This window comes from Eptatretus burgeri, chromosome 14 (assembly GCF_056783735.1).
Source record: "Eptatretus burgeri isolate ZD-2024b chromosome 14, Ebu_testis_v1, whole genome shotgun sequence".
In the NCBI taxonomy this organism is placed as follows: domain Eukaryota; kingdom Metazoa; phylum Chordata; class Myxini; order Myxiniformes; family Myxinidae; genus Eptatretus; species Eptatretus burgeri.
In genome coordinates this window covers 43,483,401-43,502,964 of record NC_140974.1, presented here as the reverse complement: position 1 = coordinate 43,502,964, position 19,564 = coordinate 43,483,401, and the positions used below count along the sequence as shown (strand labels likewise).

The window sequence follows — 19,564 nt, the reverse complement described above, 5'->3', positions numbered from 1 at the left end:
ACCAAATGCACACAAAAAGAAAACACAATTCCATTTACACAAAAAGCAAACACAAAAGTGAAAACACAGTGCAGAGCTAATTCCGACTACCGAGCACACGGCAACACTTATACAATTCTACTTCACAGACGGCGCCGACAACACATACCCAAACCAAGGAAAGAAATACCCTCAAGAATGAGGTAGGCCTGGGGGCCGAGACCAGGTCGGGCCTACCCGTCTGGTGATGAGACGCGAGCGGCGATGGCCCTGCAACCCGCGGGCCTCGTGGACAGTGCCTGGCAGGGGTGGGAACGGGGCCCCCTTGGTCGCACCATCTCAGCGCGGGGGGAAACAGGAGGGGGTTGCTGATGCTCGGGGCATAGAGGATCTTTATTATGTGCGACGAGCGCCCACCTCGGCCAGGTCGCGCTGCCGGCCTCCCTCGGGCGCGCAGCTCCTTGCACGACGCGAGCACCCTTCGTCCGACTCGCCGCCTCTCCACAGCCTCGTCCCCTCCGTTCCGACTCTCCTTCGCCTCGGCTCCGACCCTTTACGACTCCCTTCTTCCTCGTTCCGACTTCTTACTCTCCCTTCTTCCTCGTTCCGACTTCTTACTCCTCCCTTCTTCCTCGTTCCGACTTCTTACTACTCGTTCTCCTTTTTTCTCCCCTCTGACTGACGAACACCGTCCTTTTATCCCCCCGTAACTTCGCCTTTGACCCCCTCCCTTTGACCTTTCAACTCGCTCCCCATTGGCCCGAGAAAAAGTGGGCGTGAAGGCTTTTTGATCCACAAATTTGCATATATCGGTCGCCCTGGGGGCGGGGCACACCGCCCTCGCTCACCGATTGGACGGCAAAAAGTGGGCGTGTGTCGTTTTGGATCCGTTTTTGAAGCAGAAAATCCGTGATTTTGTACACGCTGTTCAACGTGCGCCCTACACGAGTCCAGCATCGGTGCCCATGAGTGGCGCGAGATGACGGTGATGCGATGGCGGCGAGTTGCGACGGTAAAGGTCATGGCGGTTGTGGTGAAGCGGCGTTGTGGTTGGTGGTTGATGTTGTGGTTGTGATCATGGCGGTTGGTCCAAAATAAAGATAGTAAAAGAAAAACGGCTATCCTGAAGAGTCGCAGCACGTATAAATGACATGTATTCCCACTAGACAACGGGTTTGGGCCTAACTACACATGCACTTACCGAGATACCTCACCTAAGGGACCTGAATGGTGGTTTGCGAATCTGGTAACCACAACAATATGATAGGTGACGAGTGTGCCAAATTTGGTGCTTTCCTCACAAAATGCACAATTGTTATGCTATATTTAGCTAAGTTGCCCCACTAACAGGATCATGATTCATGAACCAAACTGAAGTTTCGTTTTCATTGCCTCCTACCAAGGGCTCTTTTCAGAATCTTCACTGAGCCTCTGACAGCTTCCACTTGTCGCTCGTGTGTGGTTGATATTCCCAGGAATTATTTTTAAGTACTCAGTGAGGGTTTTCTTCATCATTCCTGTGGCTCCAACTATTACTGGTACAACTTGAGCTTTCTTCAATTTCTACATCCTCTTGACATCATTTTTCAGATCCTTGAATGTGGTCATTTTCCTAATTTCTGTGGCATTAGTCCGAAGTCATTGGGAACCGGGACCTCGACAAACAATGCCGGGTTTTTTTTCTTTTTTTGTGTTTGAGCACCATGTCCAGACGCAATGCTTTGTTTGCAATGTTCACACTTAATGGGATCACCATGTCATACGTGAGCATTATTTGTTCATTTTGGAGGATCGATTTTTGTTTGTGTTTCCATGATTTTTTCTGGGACCGGGATGTTGAAATGTTTACAGATGTGCCAGTGGATTACTCTGCAGATGCTGTCATGTGGTTCTGTGTTCAGCTTTTCACCATGAGTTTTTTTTAACACCCTGAAAGGAGGTGTTCGTTTTCCTGTGTACTATCCATAATTTGCACCAGTCTTTAGAAATGTATTGCTATGCTATGCATTAGTTTTTGTAGAATATCTTGTGAATAGTTTGAAGTTTCCTTGTTTTGGTGTTTAAATTGGTGATATGGGGTATTTTGTGTTATCTTTGTCATTATAGGGTATTTTGTGTAGATCGGTGACAAAAAATTTAAATTTTATCCATTTTAAATGGAGGTTGCAACACAACAAAATGTGACAAAAGTCGACGGGTTTGAATACTTTCTGAAAGACTATTTGAGTATATTTGGTTTTTGTGAGACGAGTTATAGCAGTATCATTATACGACCATGCGGCAGGCTTTGTGCATGCAGTTGTAAAATTATTCTCTTTCTCGGCCTCTGCAGGTGGGGTACAGCATCCGCTTTGAAGACTGCACGTCGGAACGAACTGTAATCAAGTACATGACTGATGGCATGCTTCTTCGAGAATTTCTGAGCGAGCCTGATCTGGCTAGTTACAGGTGCAGTGCGGTTTCACAAAAATACAGAATTCAGTCACACACTGCGGTGAAACATGAAATCTGTATAAATTGTGCAACAGCTTGTTTTGTCCGTTTCTGGTCGTAACTTTTTGAGATACCCTGCTCACAGACAAGCTGATGGGTGAAAAACCTAACTTCCGTCCACCTCCGGTGGCAAAAATTATAACATCGATGTGCACAATTGCAAAAAAAAAATGACACAGTCCCAGAAACTTACGTATATTTATACAGGGTAAAATTCGTATGCAGTTCAACATATCGCTCAACTTGTGCCAAACTTTTCTCCGCTGCATGATTTCGCCCAGATACAAGGGAAACTAGAAGGGCACTCGGTCGAGCGCATACCTCCGCCATGCATACCTGATCCTCGGGCCCAATGCATTTTTGAGATATCGTGCTATATATCGTTTTTGGCCCTATCTCTCAGTGGTGAAGAATCCCTTAAAAAATTCTAGTCGTCGGACCTGGATCTGGATCTTCACCAAAATCTAATCAGTTCGTCCTTGTCACACACCCCAACCTGTCCACAAAATTTCATCCGGATCTGTCCACAACTTTTTGAGATCCTGTACACAGACAAATAAACAGACAGAAAGGGGTGAAAACATAACCTCCTCCACCTTAGCTGGCGGAGGTAATAATACGGCCAGCAGTATACATACCCCTGTTGAAAGCAGTGCAGCTGCCCATTTTTGTAGATTAATCAAAAAAAATCATTTTACCGTTTTGCAACTGTAATTGAATTAACCACTACAAAGTAGCGTATTGTACCACTTTTCCCGATTATTATAATATCAGGTTGCATATTCATTTTTATTTATGAAAACCTGATCTCAAACTGGAGAGTTTTCTGGGTTCACAGGACATCGGTATATTATGCCTGGTGTTGGCTTAAAGGTTTGGGCGGTGGGCTTGGGATCCTCTGATCCTGAGTTCAAATCCCCCTCAGCTGTTGAATTAATACCAGGTGGGGTTGACTCTGCCTGTCATCCTTCCAAGGTTGGCAAAATGAGTGCCAGCATGCTGGTATACTGTGTCGGAGTGGTGACCCGTCCAGGATTGTGCCCAATAGCCAAGGAAACTGCTTAGGCAGCACCAATGCTCTGTACATTGTGTGGTCCCAACAGATGGATGGAACAGTGTCTGTCTGTTCAGTTTTCCAGCTATCCTTTCACTGCTATGCACATCGTCATAAATTTTTGTCGGCAAATTAACATTGTCTTACAATTTTGCTTACGGAACCAAAATTTACTTCAAACTCTTACTTTTACTTTTATTCTGTTTGGTCCAGTCAAAAGTCGAGTTTTGTCAAAGTGTTTGCCATGCTCGTAGTTGGTGCTTCAAGCTCAACCATCACAGGATTATTATTGTCTCCATTTATTCTGTTTTGTTATGGGGTTGTGGTTGTTCTGTGGCCCCTCCTATCCAATAAAGTGCCATCCTATCCTATCACCCATTACATCCTCAATGGGTATATACACTACTTGGTAAATATAATAATTGTCATGATTTTTTTTCAGTGTATTAGCAAAAATGGGAGACATTCTCCACTCTGTCCCTTTATTTCTTCTTTGTGCTCAAGCTCTCATCTGTATTGGTAAAGACTGGATTGGCATCTCAAAGGTTGTGGGGTCATTTATATCCGTAGGCAGCGATATTAAAGATTTGGATTCCGAGATTCTGGAAACTGAGTTTGTCTTGGGAGCATTCATATATCTGAAATTTCTGCTACGCTCTGCCCAGCATCTGACAGAGGCGTCCATGAGCATTTAGAATATGGCAACCTTGTCCAAAATATCCAATATAGTTTCACTAAACGGCTTATCAGAAAGTCATAGTTGATGGTGCACTGAACTTAGGACACAATGGTTCTTTCGCTGCTGATTTACGTACTCTTGTGTACCATTGATTCGGCTTGACTTGACTTCAGAGTAAGTGCTGTAAATCCAATTTTTGGCTTTATGAATGGAATGAAACTTGTCATCTACTTTGCATGAGTGCCAAAGGTATTGTCTTATCTTAGCAACTCCATTTTGGATGCGTATGAAAAGGCAGTGCTGCCAAATACCCACTAATCGATTGATGAGGAAAATACTCTTACTTCTAAGCTTGCCACAGACACAGACACACACAGGCACAGACACACACAGGCACAGACACACACAGGCACAGACACACACAGGCACAGACACGCACAGGCACAGACACGCACAGGCACAGACACGCACAGGCACAGACACGCACAGGCACAGACACGCACAGGCACAGACACGCACAGGCACAGACACGCACAGGCACAGACACGCACAGGCACAGACACGCACAGGCACAGACACGCACAGGCACAGACACGCACAGGCACAGACACGCACAGGCACAGACACGCACAGGCACAGACACGCACAGGCACAGACACGCACAGGCACAGACACGCACAGGCACAGACACGCACAGGCACAGACACGCACAGGCACAGACACGCACAGGCACAGACACGCACAGGCACAGACACGCACAGGCACAGACACGCACAGGCACAGACACGCACAGGCACAGACACACACAGGCACAGACACAGACACACACAGGCACAGACACAGACACACACAGGCACAGACACAGACACACACAGGCACAGACACAGACACACACAGGCACAGACACAGACACACACAGGCACAGACACAGACACACACAGGCACAGACACAGACACACACAGGCACAGACACAGACACACACAGGCACAGACACAGACACACACAGGCACAGACACAGACACACACACACAGGCACAGACACACACACACACAGGCACAGACACACACACACACAGGCACAGACACACACACACACACAGGCACAGACACACACACAGGCACAGACACAGACACACACACACACACAGGCACAGACACACACACACAGACACATACACACAGGCACAGACACACACACACAGGCACAGACACACACACAGGCACAGACACACACACAGGCACAGGCACACACACAGGCACAGACACACACACAGGCACAGACACACACACAGGCACAGACACACACACAGGCACAGACACACACACAGGCACAGACACACACACAGGCACAGACACACACACAGGCACAGACACACACACAGGCACAGACACACACACACAGGCACAGACACACACACACAGGCACAGACACACACACACAGGCACAGACACACACACACAGGCACAGACACACACACAGGCACAGACACACACACACAGGCACAGACACACGCACAGGCACAGACACACACACACAGGCACAGACACACACACACAGGCACAGACACAGACACACACACACAGGCACAGACACAGACACACACACACAGGCACAGGCACACACACACAGGCACAGGCACACACACACAGGCACAGGCACACACACACAGGCACAGGCACACACACACAGGCACAGGCACACACACACGCACAGGCACACACACACAGGCACAGGCACACACACACACAGGCACAGGCACAGACACACACGCACAAGCACAGACACACACGCACAGGCACAGACACACACGCACAGGCAAAGACACACACGCACAGACACAGACACACACACAGGCACACACACACAGGCGCACAGGCACACACACACAGGCGCAGGCACAGACACAGACACACGCGCAGGCACAGACACAGACACACGCGCAGGCACAGACACAGACACACGCGCAGGCACAGACACAGACACACGCGCAGGCACAGACACAGACACACGCGCAGGCACAGACACAGACACACGCGCAGGCACAGACACAGACACACGCGCAGGCACAGACACAGACACACGCGCAGGCACAGACACAGACACACGCGCAGGCACAGACACAGACACACGCGCAGGCACAGACACAGACACACGCGCAGGCACAGACACAGACACACGCGCAGGCACAGACACAGACACACGCGCAGGCACAGACACAGACACACGCGCAGGCACAGACACAGACACACGCGCAGGCACAGACACAGACACACGCGCAGGCACAGACACAGACACACGCGCAGGCACAGACACAGACACACGCGCAGGCACAGACACAGACACACGCGCAGGCACAGACACAGACACACGCGCAGGCACAGACACAGACACACGCGCAGGCACAGACACAGACACACGCGCAGGCACAGACACAGACACACGCGCAGGCACAGACACAGACACACGCGCAGGCACAGACACAGACACACGCGCAGGCACAGACACAGACACACGCGCAGGCACAGACACAGACACACGCGCAGGCACAGACACAGACACACGCGCAGGCACAGACACAGACACACGCGCAGGCACAGACACAGACACACGCGCAGGCACAGACACAGACACACGCGCAGGCACAGACACAGACACACGCGCAGGCACAGACACAGACACACGCGCAGGCACAGACACAGACACACGCGCAGGCACAGACACAGACACACGCGCAGGCACAGACACAGACACACGCGCAGGCACAGACACAGACACACGCGCAGGCACAGACACAGACACACGCGCAGGCACAGACACAGACACACGCGCAGGCACAGACACAGACACACGCGCAGGCACAGACACAGACACACGCGCAGGCACAGACACAGACACACGCGCAGGCACAGACACAGACACACGCGCAGGCACAGACACAGACACACGCGCAGGCACAGACACAGACACACGCGCAGGCACAGACACAGACACACGCGCAGGCACAGACACAGACACACGCGCAGGCACAGACACAGACACACGCGCAGGCACAGACACAGACACACGCGCAGGCACAGACACAGACACACGCGCAGGCACAGACACAGACACACGCGCAGGCACAGACACAGACACACGCGCAGGCACAGACACAGACACACGCGCAGGCACAGACACAGACACACGCGCAGGCACAGACACAGACACACGCGCAGGCACAGACACAGACACACGCGCAGGCACAGACACAGACACACGCGCAGGCACAGACACAGACACACGCGCAGGCACAGACACAGACACACGCGCAGGCACAGACACAGACACACGCGCAGGCACAGACACAGACACACGCGCAGGCACAGACACAGACACACGCGCAGGCACAGACACAGACACACGCGCAGGCACAGACACAGACACACGCGCAGGCACAGACACAGACACACGCGCAGGCACAGACACAGACACACGCGCAGGCACAGACACAGACACACGCGCAGGCACAGACACAGACACACGCGCAGGCACAGACACAGACACACGCGCAGGCACAGACACAGACACACGCGCAGGCACAGACACAGACACACGCGCAGGCACAGACACAGACACACGCGCAGGCACAGACACAGACACACGCGCAGGCACAGACACAGACACACGCGCAGGCACAGACACAGACACACGCGCAGGCACAGACACAGACACACGCGCAGGCACAGACACAGACACACGCGCAGGCACAGACACAGACACACGCGCAGGCACAGACACAGACACACGCGCAGGCACAGACACAGACACACGCGCAGGCACAGACACAGACACACGCGCAGGCACAGACACAGACACACGCGCAGGCACAGACACAGACACACGCGCAGGCACAGACACAGACACACGCGCAGGCACAGACACAGACACACACGCGCAGACACAGACACACACGCACAGACACAGACACACACGCGTAGACACAGACACACACGCGTAGACACAGACACACAGACACAGACACACAGACACACACACACAGGCACAGACACAGACACACACACACAGGCACAGACACAGACACACACACACAGGCACAGACACAGACACACACACACAGGCACAGACACAGACACAGACACACACACACAGGCACAGACACAGACACACACACACAGGCACAGACACAGACACACACACACAGGCACAGACACAGACACACACGCACAGGCACAGACACAGACACACACGCACAGGCACAGACACACACGCACAGGCACAGACACACACGCACAGGCACAGACACACACACACAGGCACACTCACAGGCACAGACACACAGGCACAGACACAGACACACACACACACACACACAGACACACACACACAGGCACAGACACAGACACACACACACACACAGGCACAGACACAGACACACACACACAGGCACAGACACAGACACACACACACAGGCACAGACACACACACACACACACACACACAGGCACAGACACAGACACACACACACACACAGGCACAGACACAGACACACACACACACACAGGCACAGACACAGACACACACACACACACAGGCACAGACACAGACACACACACACACACAGGCACAGACACAGACACACACACACACACAGGCACAGACACACACACACAGACACACACAGACACACACACACACACACACAGACAGAGTTGATACTTTGAGACATGGGAGGGCTCCATTCCACCTTCTGAAACCTGCATATGGAGCTAACAACCAACGAGACACACACACACATATTGTCTCCTGACAATGCGGCTTAGAAATGTGCTAATTGGCATGGTATGGGATATGATGTTGAATGACATCCTCTGTGTGTGCTCCTCCCCACTCTCACAGTGTGATCGTTATTGACGAAGCTCATGAGCGGACTATCCATACAGATGTGCTCTTTGGCCTCATCAAGGACATTGCGCGTTTCCGACCGGACCTCAAGGTCCTTGTTGCCAGTGCCACTCTCGACACCACAAAGTTTTCCTTGTATTTTGATGATGCACCTATTTTTCGCATTCCTGGTCGCCGATTCCCAGTGGATATTTATTACACCAAGGTGGGCGTATTTCGATTCTCTTCTCATGTCATATATTGGTGGAGTTGCAAGTTGGGTTGAGGATGATGATGGCCTTCAAGGCCAAGTTTCATGAAGAGTAGAGATGGACAGTTTAATGTAAAAGCCTTGTGTTGGCTTAGCGGTTCGGGTGGCTGGCTTGGGATCTTCGGGTCCTGTGTTTGAGCCCCTGTTTTTTTCCCATTGAATGAACACCAAGTGGTGTTGACTCAGCCTGTTGTACTTCTGAGGTTGGCGAAATGAGTGCCAGTGTACTGGTAATAGGGGTAATATCGGTGGTAATAATATCGGTGGTGATGACGAAATGAGTACCAGTGTACTGGTAATCAGGATAATATCGGTGGTAATAATATCGGTGGTGATGACGAAATGAGTACCAGTGTACTGGTAATCAGGATAATATCGGTGGTAATAATATCGGTGGTGATGACGAAATGAGTACCAGTGAACTGGTAATCAGGATAATATCGGTGGTAATAATATCGGTGGTGATGATGAAATGAGTACCAGTGTACTGGTAATCAGGATAATATCGGTGGTAATAATATCGGTGGTGATGACGAAATGAGTACCAGTGTACTGGTAATCAGGATAATATCGGTGGTAATAATATCGGTGGTGATGACGAAATGAGTACCAGTGTACTGGTAATCAGGATAATATCGGTGGTAATAATATCGGTGGTGATGACGAAATGAGTGCCAGTGTACTGGTAATCAGGATAATATCGGTGGTAATAATATCGGTGGTGATGATGAAATGAGTACCAGTATACTGGTAATCAGGATAATATCGGTGGTAATAATATCGGTGGTGATGATGAAATGAGTACCAGTGTACTGGTAATCAGGATAATATCGGTGGTAATAATATCGGTGGTGATGACGAAATGAGTACCAGTGTACTGGTAATCAGGATAATATCAATGGTAATAATATCGGTGGTGATGATGAAATGAGTACCAGTGTACTGGTAATCAGGATAATATCGGTGGTAATAATATCGGTGGTGATGATGAAATGAGTACCAGTGTACTGGTAATCAGGATAATATCGGTGGTAATAATATCGGTGGTGATGATGAAATGAGTACCAGTGTACTGGTAATCAGGATAATATCGGTGGTGATGACGAAATGAGTACCAGTGTACTGGTAATCAGGATAATATCGGTGGTAATAATATCGGTGGTGATGATGAAATGAGTACCAGTGTATTGGTAATCAGGATAATATCGGTGGTAATAATATCGGTGGTGATGATGAAATGAGTACCAGTGTACTGGTAATCAGGATAATATCGGTGGTAATAATATCGGTGGTGATGACGAAATGAGTACCAGTGAACTGGTAATCAGGATAATATCAGTGGTAATAATATCGGTGGTGATGACGAAATGAGTACCAGTGAACTGGTAATCAGGATAATATCGGTGGTAATAATATCGGTGGTGATGACGAAATGAGTACCAGTGTACTGGTAATCAGGATAATATCGGTGGTAATAATATCGGTGGTGATGACGAAATGAGTACCAGTGTACTGGTAATCAGGATAATATCGGTGGTGATGACGAAATGAGTACCAGTGTACTGGTAATCAGGATAATATCGGTGGTAATAATATCAGTGGTGATGATGAAATGAGTACCAGTGTACTGGTAATCAGGATAATATCGGTGGTAATAATATCGGTGGTGATGACGAAATGAGTACCAGTGTACTGGTAATCAGGATAATATCGGTGGTAATAATATCAGTGGTGATGATGAAATGAGTACCAGTGAACTGGTAATCAGGATAATATCGGTGGTAATAATATCGGTGGTGATGACGAAATGAGTACCAGTGTACTGGTAATCAGGATAATATCGGTGGTAATAATATCGGTGGTGATGACGAAATGAGTACCAGTGAACTGGTAATCAGGATAATATCAGTGGTAATAATATCGGTGGTGATGATGAAATGAGTACCAGTGTATTGGTAATCAGGATAATATCGGTGGTAATAATATCGGTGGTGATGATGAAATGAGTACCAGTGTACTGGTAATCAGGATAATATCGGTGGTAATAATATCGGTGGTGATGATGAAATGAGTACCAGTGTATTGGTAATCAGGATAATATCGGTGGTAATAATATCGGTGGTGATGATGAAATGAGTACCAGTGTACTGGTAATCAGGATAATATCGGTGGTAATAATATCGGTGGTGATGACGAAATGAGTACCAGTGAACTGGTAATCAGGATAATATCAGTGGTAATAATATCGGTGGTGATGACGAAATGAGTACCAGTGTACTGGTAATCAGGATAATATCGGTGGTAATAATATCGGTGGTGATGACGAAATGAGTACCAGTGTACTGGTAATCAGGATAATATCGGTGGTAATAATATCGGTGGTGATGATGAAATGAGTACCAGTGTATTGGTAATCAGGATAATATCGGTGGTAATAATATCGGTGGTGATGATGAAATGAGTACCAGTGTACTGGTAATCAGGATAATATCGGTGGTAATAATATCGGTGGTGATGACGAAATGAGTACCAGTGAACTGGTAATCAGGATAATATCAGTGGTAATAATATCGGTGGTGATGACGAAATGAGTACCAGTGTACTGGTAATAGGGGTAATATCGGTGGTAATGACGAAATTGGTACCAGTGGACAGGTAATGGTGGTGATATGAGTGGCACTGCTGCACTCTCAGCTCATGATGTTACCTGCAGCCTTGTGCTGCATATGAAGGAGGAGGAGGAGTTGAATATAAACTATGATGTGACAGATTAGCAACTTTGACTTTGTGCAATCGTTGTTCACCTTATGTTATCTACCTGTCCTTTTTTTGTTGTTGTTTGGGTGACGACCATTTGGACACGCCGCCTAACAGGCACCGGAAGCTGACTACCTGGATGCCTGCGTGGTCTCTGTGCTGCAAATACATGTCACGCAGCCCCGGGGGGACATCCTGGTGTTCCTCACGGGACAGGTTTGTTTTTTTATGTTTTCTTTCATTACTTTTGGGACTCGTTGAGAAACATTTTGCATTTTCTCTCATGAAGCCCAAACCCCGATGAGGTATGAAAGATTATTCCAGATGTACATCCAATTTAATCATTGGTGGTATGAATAAGCGGGGTTTGCACAGATACACAAAATATCGAAATAAGGGGTTTTGACAGCTGAACTTTATGGAAGGCAGAGTGAGAGTGTGAGACCTTCTTGCATGAACATATATGTTGCAGGTAGTTGATGAACGGTTTCTTTTTTTGTTTATTTATTTCAATCCTGCAGAAAGATATGCCATGGTAGGCTGCCTTAGAAGAGTGGTATACTGTTCTTCATAAGTGTGCTTTGCACACGGCGGAACAATTGAAGTTTCCACAGATTTTGAGATTTGATGTGGGAGGCAGGACAGCAAAAGGATCCTTGTTTGAGGAAAGAGCCTCATTGATGAATTGTCATTTGGGAGTAGGTTTGGAGGGTGGAGGTAGACCGAACACAGAAGCAGGTTGTTGAGGAGGGAGACAAAGCAATAAATATTCCATGAGGCCCCAGAGGGATGGGGCTGTGGGGAAGGGAGTTTCAATCAGTGACAACATCACCACTTTGACAAGAGCTGGGACTGTGAAAGCACAAGGTGAAGTATACCTGGACGGAGAGTTTTTCAAGGTTGCTTTGAAATTTTCTGGTGTGAAAGAGCCAGGGAGGGAGAGAAGGTGCAGAGATGTGGGTGAGGGGATTGGGGTGTTTGAGCTTTAGGACAAGGTGGGGGAGGCAGATTGTTTGGAATATCTGGAAGAGCAGGGGGATGGGAGAGGGTGGCGGAGTATTGAAATCGGTGAGGGCAAACAAAAACAGGAGAGCTAGTTAAGTATAAGTAATTGTATTATTATTTTTCTTTGGACGGCTATCCTGTAAGTCAGTTAAAACTTTTATTTGAAAAATAATGTACTGACTTCCGGCTGGTGAGAGTTGTGACCGATTTTACATCTTCATTAATTTTGAAAGTTACATTTGAAGAGAACTGTTATGGTAAAGTGTCGAGCAATACACCATGCAGAACAGGACGATGCGCTTTCAAAATGTAATCAATTTCTTTGACATTAATTTGTCCAAGTAAACAGAAATTCCACCAAGCTGCTTCAGGTCTGTAATGGGACTGGCCGTGTCATGGTATTTTGTGATGCTCTTGCATGTTAATTCAGGAAGAGATCGAGGCTTGCTGCGAGATGCTGCAGGAGAAATCTCGACGGTTGGGCTCCAAGATTGCGGAGCTGATCATCCTACCGATTTATGCGAACCTGCCGTCGGACATGCAGGCCAAGATCTTTGAGCCGACACCACCCGGGGCACGCAAGGTGTTTTATCATCTCGCTTCTAGCATTTACTACCTTTTCCAATGAAGGTGGACGGAGGCTGTGCTTTCACCCCTGTCTGTCTGTTTGTCTATCTGTGTGTTTGTCTGTGAACAGGATATCTCAAAAAGTTGTGGACAGATTCAGACGAAATTTGATAGGTTGGGTGTGTGATGAGGACAAAATTATTAGGTTTCGGTGAAGATACGGATCTGGATCTGGATACTAGAATTTTAAAAGTGATTCTTCACCTTTGAGAGATTGGGCCAAAAAACGATCTATAAAGCATGATATCTCAAAAAGTTATGGATGTATTTGGACAAAACTTGGTGGACAGGTTGAGTGTTTAACGAGGACAAATTGATTCGATTGTGAATATCCGAATCTGAGAATTTTTTAAAGTGATTCTTTACCATTTGGACTTAGAGATTGGGCTAAAACTGATATATAGCACGATATCTCAAAAGGTTATGGACTTATTCAGACGAAACTTGATGGACAGGTTCAGTGTCTGACGAGGACAAATTTATTCGATTTTGGCGAAGATCCGGATGCGTGAATTTTTTAATTTTTGAAGTGATTCTTCACCATTGAGAGATGGGGCCAAAACAATGTATGGCATGAAATCTCAAAAAGTTGTGGATGAGTTGGTTAGGTGACAAGAATAAGCCGATTCGATTTTGGTTCATGTCCGGATCCAGATCTGGCCTATCAGTGGGATACAAAACGTAAACTGTTCAACCTGGTGGAGGTATGTCCTCTACCGAGTGCTTGTTCTAATTTGTTCATGTGTCTGCTCGTTTGTGCCAAATCTACTGAAAGTATTCACAACATGAGATTCTTTTTGTAACTATAAATTAGCTGTTCATTATAGCCTTCCAACTGCAAACATATCAGATCACAGCTGTATAGCCACCAAGTGCTCATGACCACCCTTTCCTTGTTTCAAATCTCTAGCTTAAGCTTTCACTGCTTTATCTACTTTTCCTTTCATCTATCGATAATTCCAGGTGTGTGTGTGTGTGTGTGTGTGTGTGTGTGTGTGTGTGTGTGTGTGTGTGTGTGTGTGTGTGTGTGTGTGTGTGTGTGTGTGTGTGTGTGTGTGTGTGTGTGTGTGTGTGTGTGTGTGTGTGTGTGTGTGTGTGTGTGTGTGTGTGTGTGTGTGTGTGTGTGTGTGTGTGTGTGTGCGTGCGTGCGTGCATGAGACCGCTGTTTCTCGACAACCACTGGTCCGATCTAATTGAAACTTGCCAGGTATATTGCTGGGGACCTGAGGACGTGCCTTTTCAAGGTTTGATATTAATCGGACAAGTAGTTCCCAAGTTATGGCCATTTATTTACCAAACCAATGACAAGACACGACGCTGCGTAGGCGAGGCCGATGGGGAAGGGCGCCATCTAGTTACCAATGACAGGACGCGTTGCTGCGTAGGTGTGGCCGTTGGGGAAGAGATCCTCAGTTACCAATGACAGGACACGTTGCTTGGCATTTTGCACCCACAGTATCTATCTTCTATCTTGCTATAATTCCAGAAATCTGTTTGTTTGCCTTTCAAAAGGTTTGAAATTAATCGGACAAGTGGTTCGCAAGTTATGGCCAAGTTAGAGCGCGTTCCCCATTACGGGTTATAACGTACGGACTTCCGGATAGTGATGACTTACTGTATTCTAATAATTTCTCGATTTCTTGTGCGCATTTATAGATAAACACAATGCCCCAATCCAGTCGTCGTTTACGAGAGCGAAGGAACATCCTGTGTGGTTGTTTCTGGCACGCGGTTTGAAAGATATATATATATTTTTTTTTTTTTTGCACGTACGGCCACACATGTACGGGCACGCACTAGTCTATATCATAATACACATGACAGATTACAGAATTTCATGAGATTGTGAATTGAACGTTTTGGTGTGTGTGTGTGTGTGTGTGTGTGTGTGTGTGTGTGTGTGTGTGTGTGTGTGTGTGTGTGTGTGTGTGTGTGTGTGTGTGTGTGTGTGTGTGTGTGTGTGTGTGTGTGTGTGTGTGTGTGTGTGTGTATATATATATATATATATATATATATATATATGTGTCATGAAGGAGATCATTTGTTTAAGATGATTTGTTAACACAATTAGGCCATTCTACTGAGGTAATGATGTAACTAACAGCTCTTGCTTTGAAGAACATCAAGTAAAAGTGGAGGGGAAGATGGAGTTGGGATTGGGGAGAGAATTTTGAAGCCTTGGATTTGGGGTGGGGTGGGGGAGGGGGGGTTGAGGACTTGGGGTGTGGGTGCGGGTTGATTTAATCAAGTAACTTTTTTCATAATATTGTTGAAGTTACATTTTGCATTACACTGAATTTATATGGGTACCTGCTTGTCTGTAATAATGTCTCATTGCGTTCATTTTATTGTGCTCCTCCCTCAAGTCATTCAATAATTTGTCGTTCCATGATCATATTTATTAATGTATTTTTTCCCCTCCTTTTAACATTCCTGCAGCTTTGTCTGTTCACCCTTATCTCATTTGTTTGTGTTCTTTTGCCCATCTTTTTTGAAACACACAAAATTGGTTTTCCAGAAACACTGTCACTTAGGAACCTGGTATGTTCAGTGGAGCTTAAACTCTACATTGGTTGAAAGCTGTTAAAATTTACAATTTGAGTGGAAATGTTCAAGGACTGGAGATAATGCATTGTGTGATTGGTTAAACTTTAATGTCTGGCTTCCTGCAATGCCTCATGCAAAGAAGAGCTGTTTTTCAGTGTTACTGCTTTCACCATCTCCTCAATCACCAAGCTGAGCTCGACTATAGAATGCTCCCCTTACTTATTAGAACTGAACAGCGGTTATGTGGCTGAAGTGTGTGTGCGATGTTCTTTGTTATTTGTGTGAGATGTGATTAAATGCTTTAATTCTATTTTAATTTTTTTTGACAATGTTGTGATTACTCGGATATTCCGTCCACCTGGAAGGTTTGCCTCCACATTTCAACACCTTTGTTCAAACCGAGCTCAGATTGGAATAAACTTTAATTTCTGCATGGAATTTTACTAACTGGCAGCTTCTGAATGCACATGGGATTCTGTGCTGGCATGTTGAATAGCTGGTGTGTCTGATAAGTCTGTTTATTTTCTCTCCAAAGCCCTTTGGGAAGAAGACACTAACTTTTGGAGAGAATTGAGGCTTTTTCTCAGGTGTTCGTCAATAATTTATTAGGTACTGTTAACAATCATTGCATCGTGTGTGTGTGTGTGTGTGTGTGTGTGTGTGTGTGTGTGTGTGTGTGTGTGTGTGTGTGTGTGTGTGTGTGTGCGTGCGTGCGTGCGTGCGTGCGTGCGTCATACGTGCTTTGCATGCGCTTGCTTTTATATTGAAGCATTCAGTTTGGATAATTAGTATCTCCATAACTACCATGAGAATGGTATGTGAGAGCTTGCATTGCGGAGCCCAGTGTGTTGCTTAGGCTTATTTTCTGCAGGTGATAATCGCAACGAACATTGCTGAGACCTCCCTTACCATTGATGGCATCATATACGTGATCGATCCAGGTTTCTGCAAGCAGAAAAGTTACAACGCTCGCACAGGCATGGAGTCCCTCATCGTCACACCTTGCTCAAAGGTTAACAAAACCCATTCTTTTCATTGCTTGCTCCAACTACAGATGACCAGTGTCGAAGGCTTATTAATGGGAACCGAAATCCCGCTTCAAAACGCATCGGCCATCATCCACAGGCATCCGCCAATCAACGAGCGGGGCGAGCAGGCCGTGTGGCAGCTGGGAAGTGCTTTCGCCTTTACACCGCCTGGGCCTACAAGCATGAAATGGAGGAGACGACCGTGCCAGAGATCCAGCGTACAAACCTGGGCAATGTGGTGCTTCTCCTCAAAAGTCTAGGTGAGGCTCTGTTCCCTTTGGTTCACTATTGCTGGTTGTGTACAAATATAATTGGTTATTTCATTGCACTCAAAGGATGTACCGGTGTGAACGCTCAAGGTGTCTGAACAAGCAAAGTGAATGAATGAGTTGCACCTAATGCTCCACTTTGTCACAAACCAAGCCAGTTTTAGTCATGCTTCACATCCTATGCACACAAACTCATTATCTGATGAGTAGCAGGCATTGGCCATTTGTGTCACATAATTGTGCAAATGTGCCCTTGGGCCCTGTGTTGCAGAGTGAACCCTCGTAAATCTGCTCTCAAATTTATGGCACTTGTCATTTTGCATCTCTTGCAAGCGTTTGATTGTCGAAACGTGGATGATGAAGATAAGACAAAGTGATCGTTACTCTGCTGTTCAGAAAGGGGGTGTCTTCATCCATCCTTGCTCTTCCCTTTATGGCTGTAACTTTATCTGTGAGGCTTTTTTGCTATTGTTACTTGTCTGTCTGAGCAGGATATCTCAAAAAGTTACGGACGGATTCAGACAAAACTTGGTGGACAAATTGCTTCAATTTTGGTGAAGGTCCGAATCCGGATATTTGATTTTTTTTTTTTTCATTTTTAAAGTGATTTGTCACCATTGAGAGATGAGGCCAAAAATAATATAGAGCACAATAGTTCAAAAAGTTGTGGACGGGTTATGACAAAACTTGGTGGATGATGATTTTGGTTAAAGTACTGATGCTGATCCGGCCTATCAGTGGGATACAAAATGTAAACTGTTCGCCCTGGCAGAGTTGTGCGCTCCACCGAGTGCTCTTCTTGTTTTTGAGGTGTTTGTAGTTTTCCAGTCAAATTTACTTTTTAGTCATTTTTTTTCCCCCTCTTTGGCTGCTTTTATTTCAATGGGACTTCACCACTATTTGGTTTTGTGCTTCAGCCTTAGTAAGCTAATTAACAATTCCTTTATTTGCCTAGTTTTTCTCCATTTGCTCGTAAGTTTATTTCATCCGAAAGAATGTGATCATTAGAGTTAATCCCTTACCTTTCATGGTCATGATAAAAAGGTCATGAGTTGGCCTTTTTGTCATTACCCTGCAGTATGTTGTCATGACGGTCTGTGTACTACATAATATATTGGGTGTTTTATCGAGTTTTCCAATGTCGTTTGATGTCACCCTTACTTGAGTCTTTTATTTTACTTGCATACATACCTGTCTTACACTATCATATCCCTCCATTGATTGATCTATTTCTGTAAGTACAGTTAATGGGAATACTCATTTCCTTTTTACATCACACTTGTATCGTTTTGTAGTATCTGTGCACTCTAGTTTTCAGGTGGTGAGAACATTGTGTCCTGCACGCAGGGATAAATGATCTCATCCACTTTGACTTCATGGACCCTCCTCCACATGAAACTCTAGTACTTGCTCTCGAACAACTCTATGCCCTGGGAGCCCTCAATCACCTCGGGGAACTCACCAAGGTAAACAGGAAAAAATATTTCTATACATTAATCCTCACGGGCATTGAAAGAGCTTTGAAGTCAACCATGCTGCTTTCAATATCCGCTGGAGGATGGCAGGAGTGGATTTGAGAATGAGTGCACATTGCGTGTCTCTGTCACCACACCAGATGGGTAGGAGGATGGCAGAGTTTCCCTTGGATCCGATGCTGTCAAAGATGATCCTAGCATCAGAAAGGTTTGAGATTCGAGTTTGTCTTCAGTTTATTTTGAAGTGATTGATAGCCAAGCATCAGATTCATTTTCCATGAAGCAGATTGGAAGTGCAATTGTAGGCCTGTGTATCGTTTCTTAGGTACAAGTGTTCCGAAGAGATCCTGACAATAACGGCCATGCTGTCTGTGAACAATGCTATATTCTACCGGCCCAAGGACAAGGTCGTGCATGCGGACAATGCACGCATCAACTTTTTTTTGCCTGGAGGAGACCACATTGTCCTCCTCAACATCTATAACCAGGTGCCGTTT

At 46.4% G+C, this 19,564-nt stretch overlaps 1 protein-coding gene across 4 annotated transcripts in view; it reads left to right on the top strand.

Annotated features, from left to right (window-relative positions):
- The window catches only part of DHX16 (DEAH-box helicase 16), a 119,620-nt gene that overhangs the window by 48,546 nt on the left and 51,510 nt on the right, over positions 1 to 19,564 (top strand). For all 4 annotated transcript variants that reach the window (XM_085854531.1, XM_085854532.1, XM_085854533.1 and 1 more), the window contains 9 exons: positions 2,312 to 2,427; positions 9,104 to 9,314; positions 12,234 to 12,332; positions 13,552 to 13,704; positions 17,167 to 17,307; positions 17,421 to 17,583; positions 18,940 to 19,058; positions 19,208 to 19,275; positions 19,393 to 19,555. In XM_085854531.1, the coding sequence (XP_085710657.1) occupies positions 2,312 to 2,427; positions 9,104 to 9,314; positions 12,234 to 12,332; positions 13,552 to 13,704; positions 17,167 to 17,307; positions 17,421 to 17,583; positions 18,940 to 19,058; positions 19,208 to 19,275; positions 19,393 to 19,555 (1,233 nt within the window). The remainder of the gene's footprint in view (positions 1 to 2,311; positions 2,428 to 9,103; positions 9,315 to 12,233; positions 12,333 to 13,551; positions 13,705 to 17,166; positions 17,308 to 17,420; positions 17,584 to 18,939; positions 19,059 to 19,207; positions 19,276 to 19,392; positions 19,556 to 19,564) is intronic.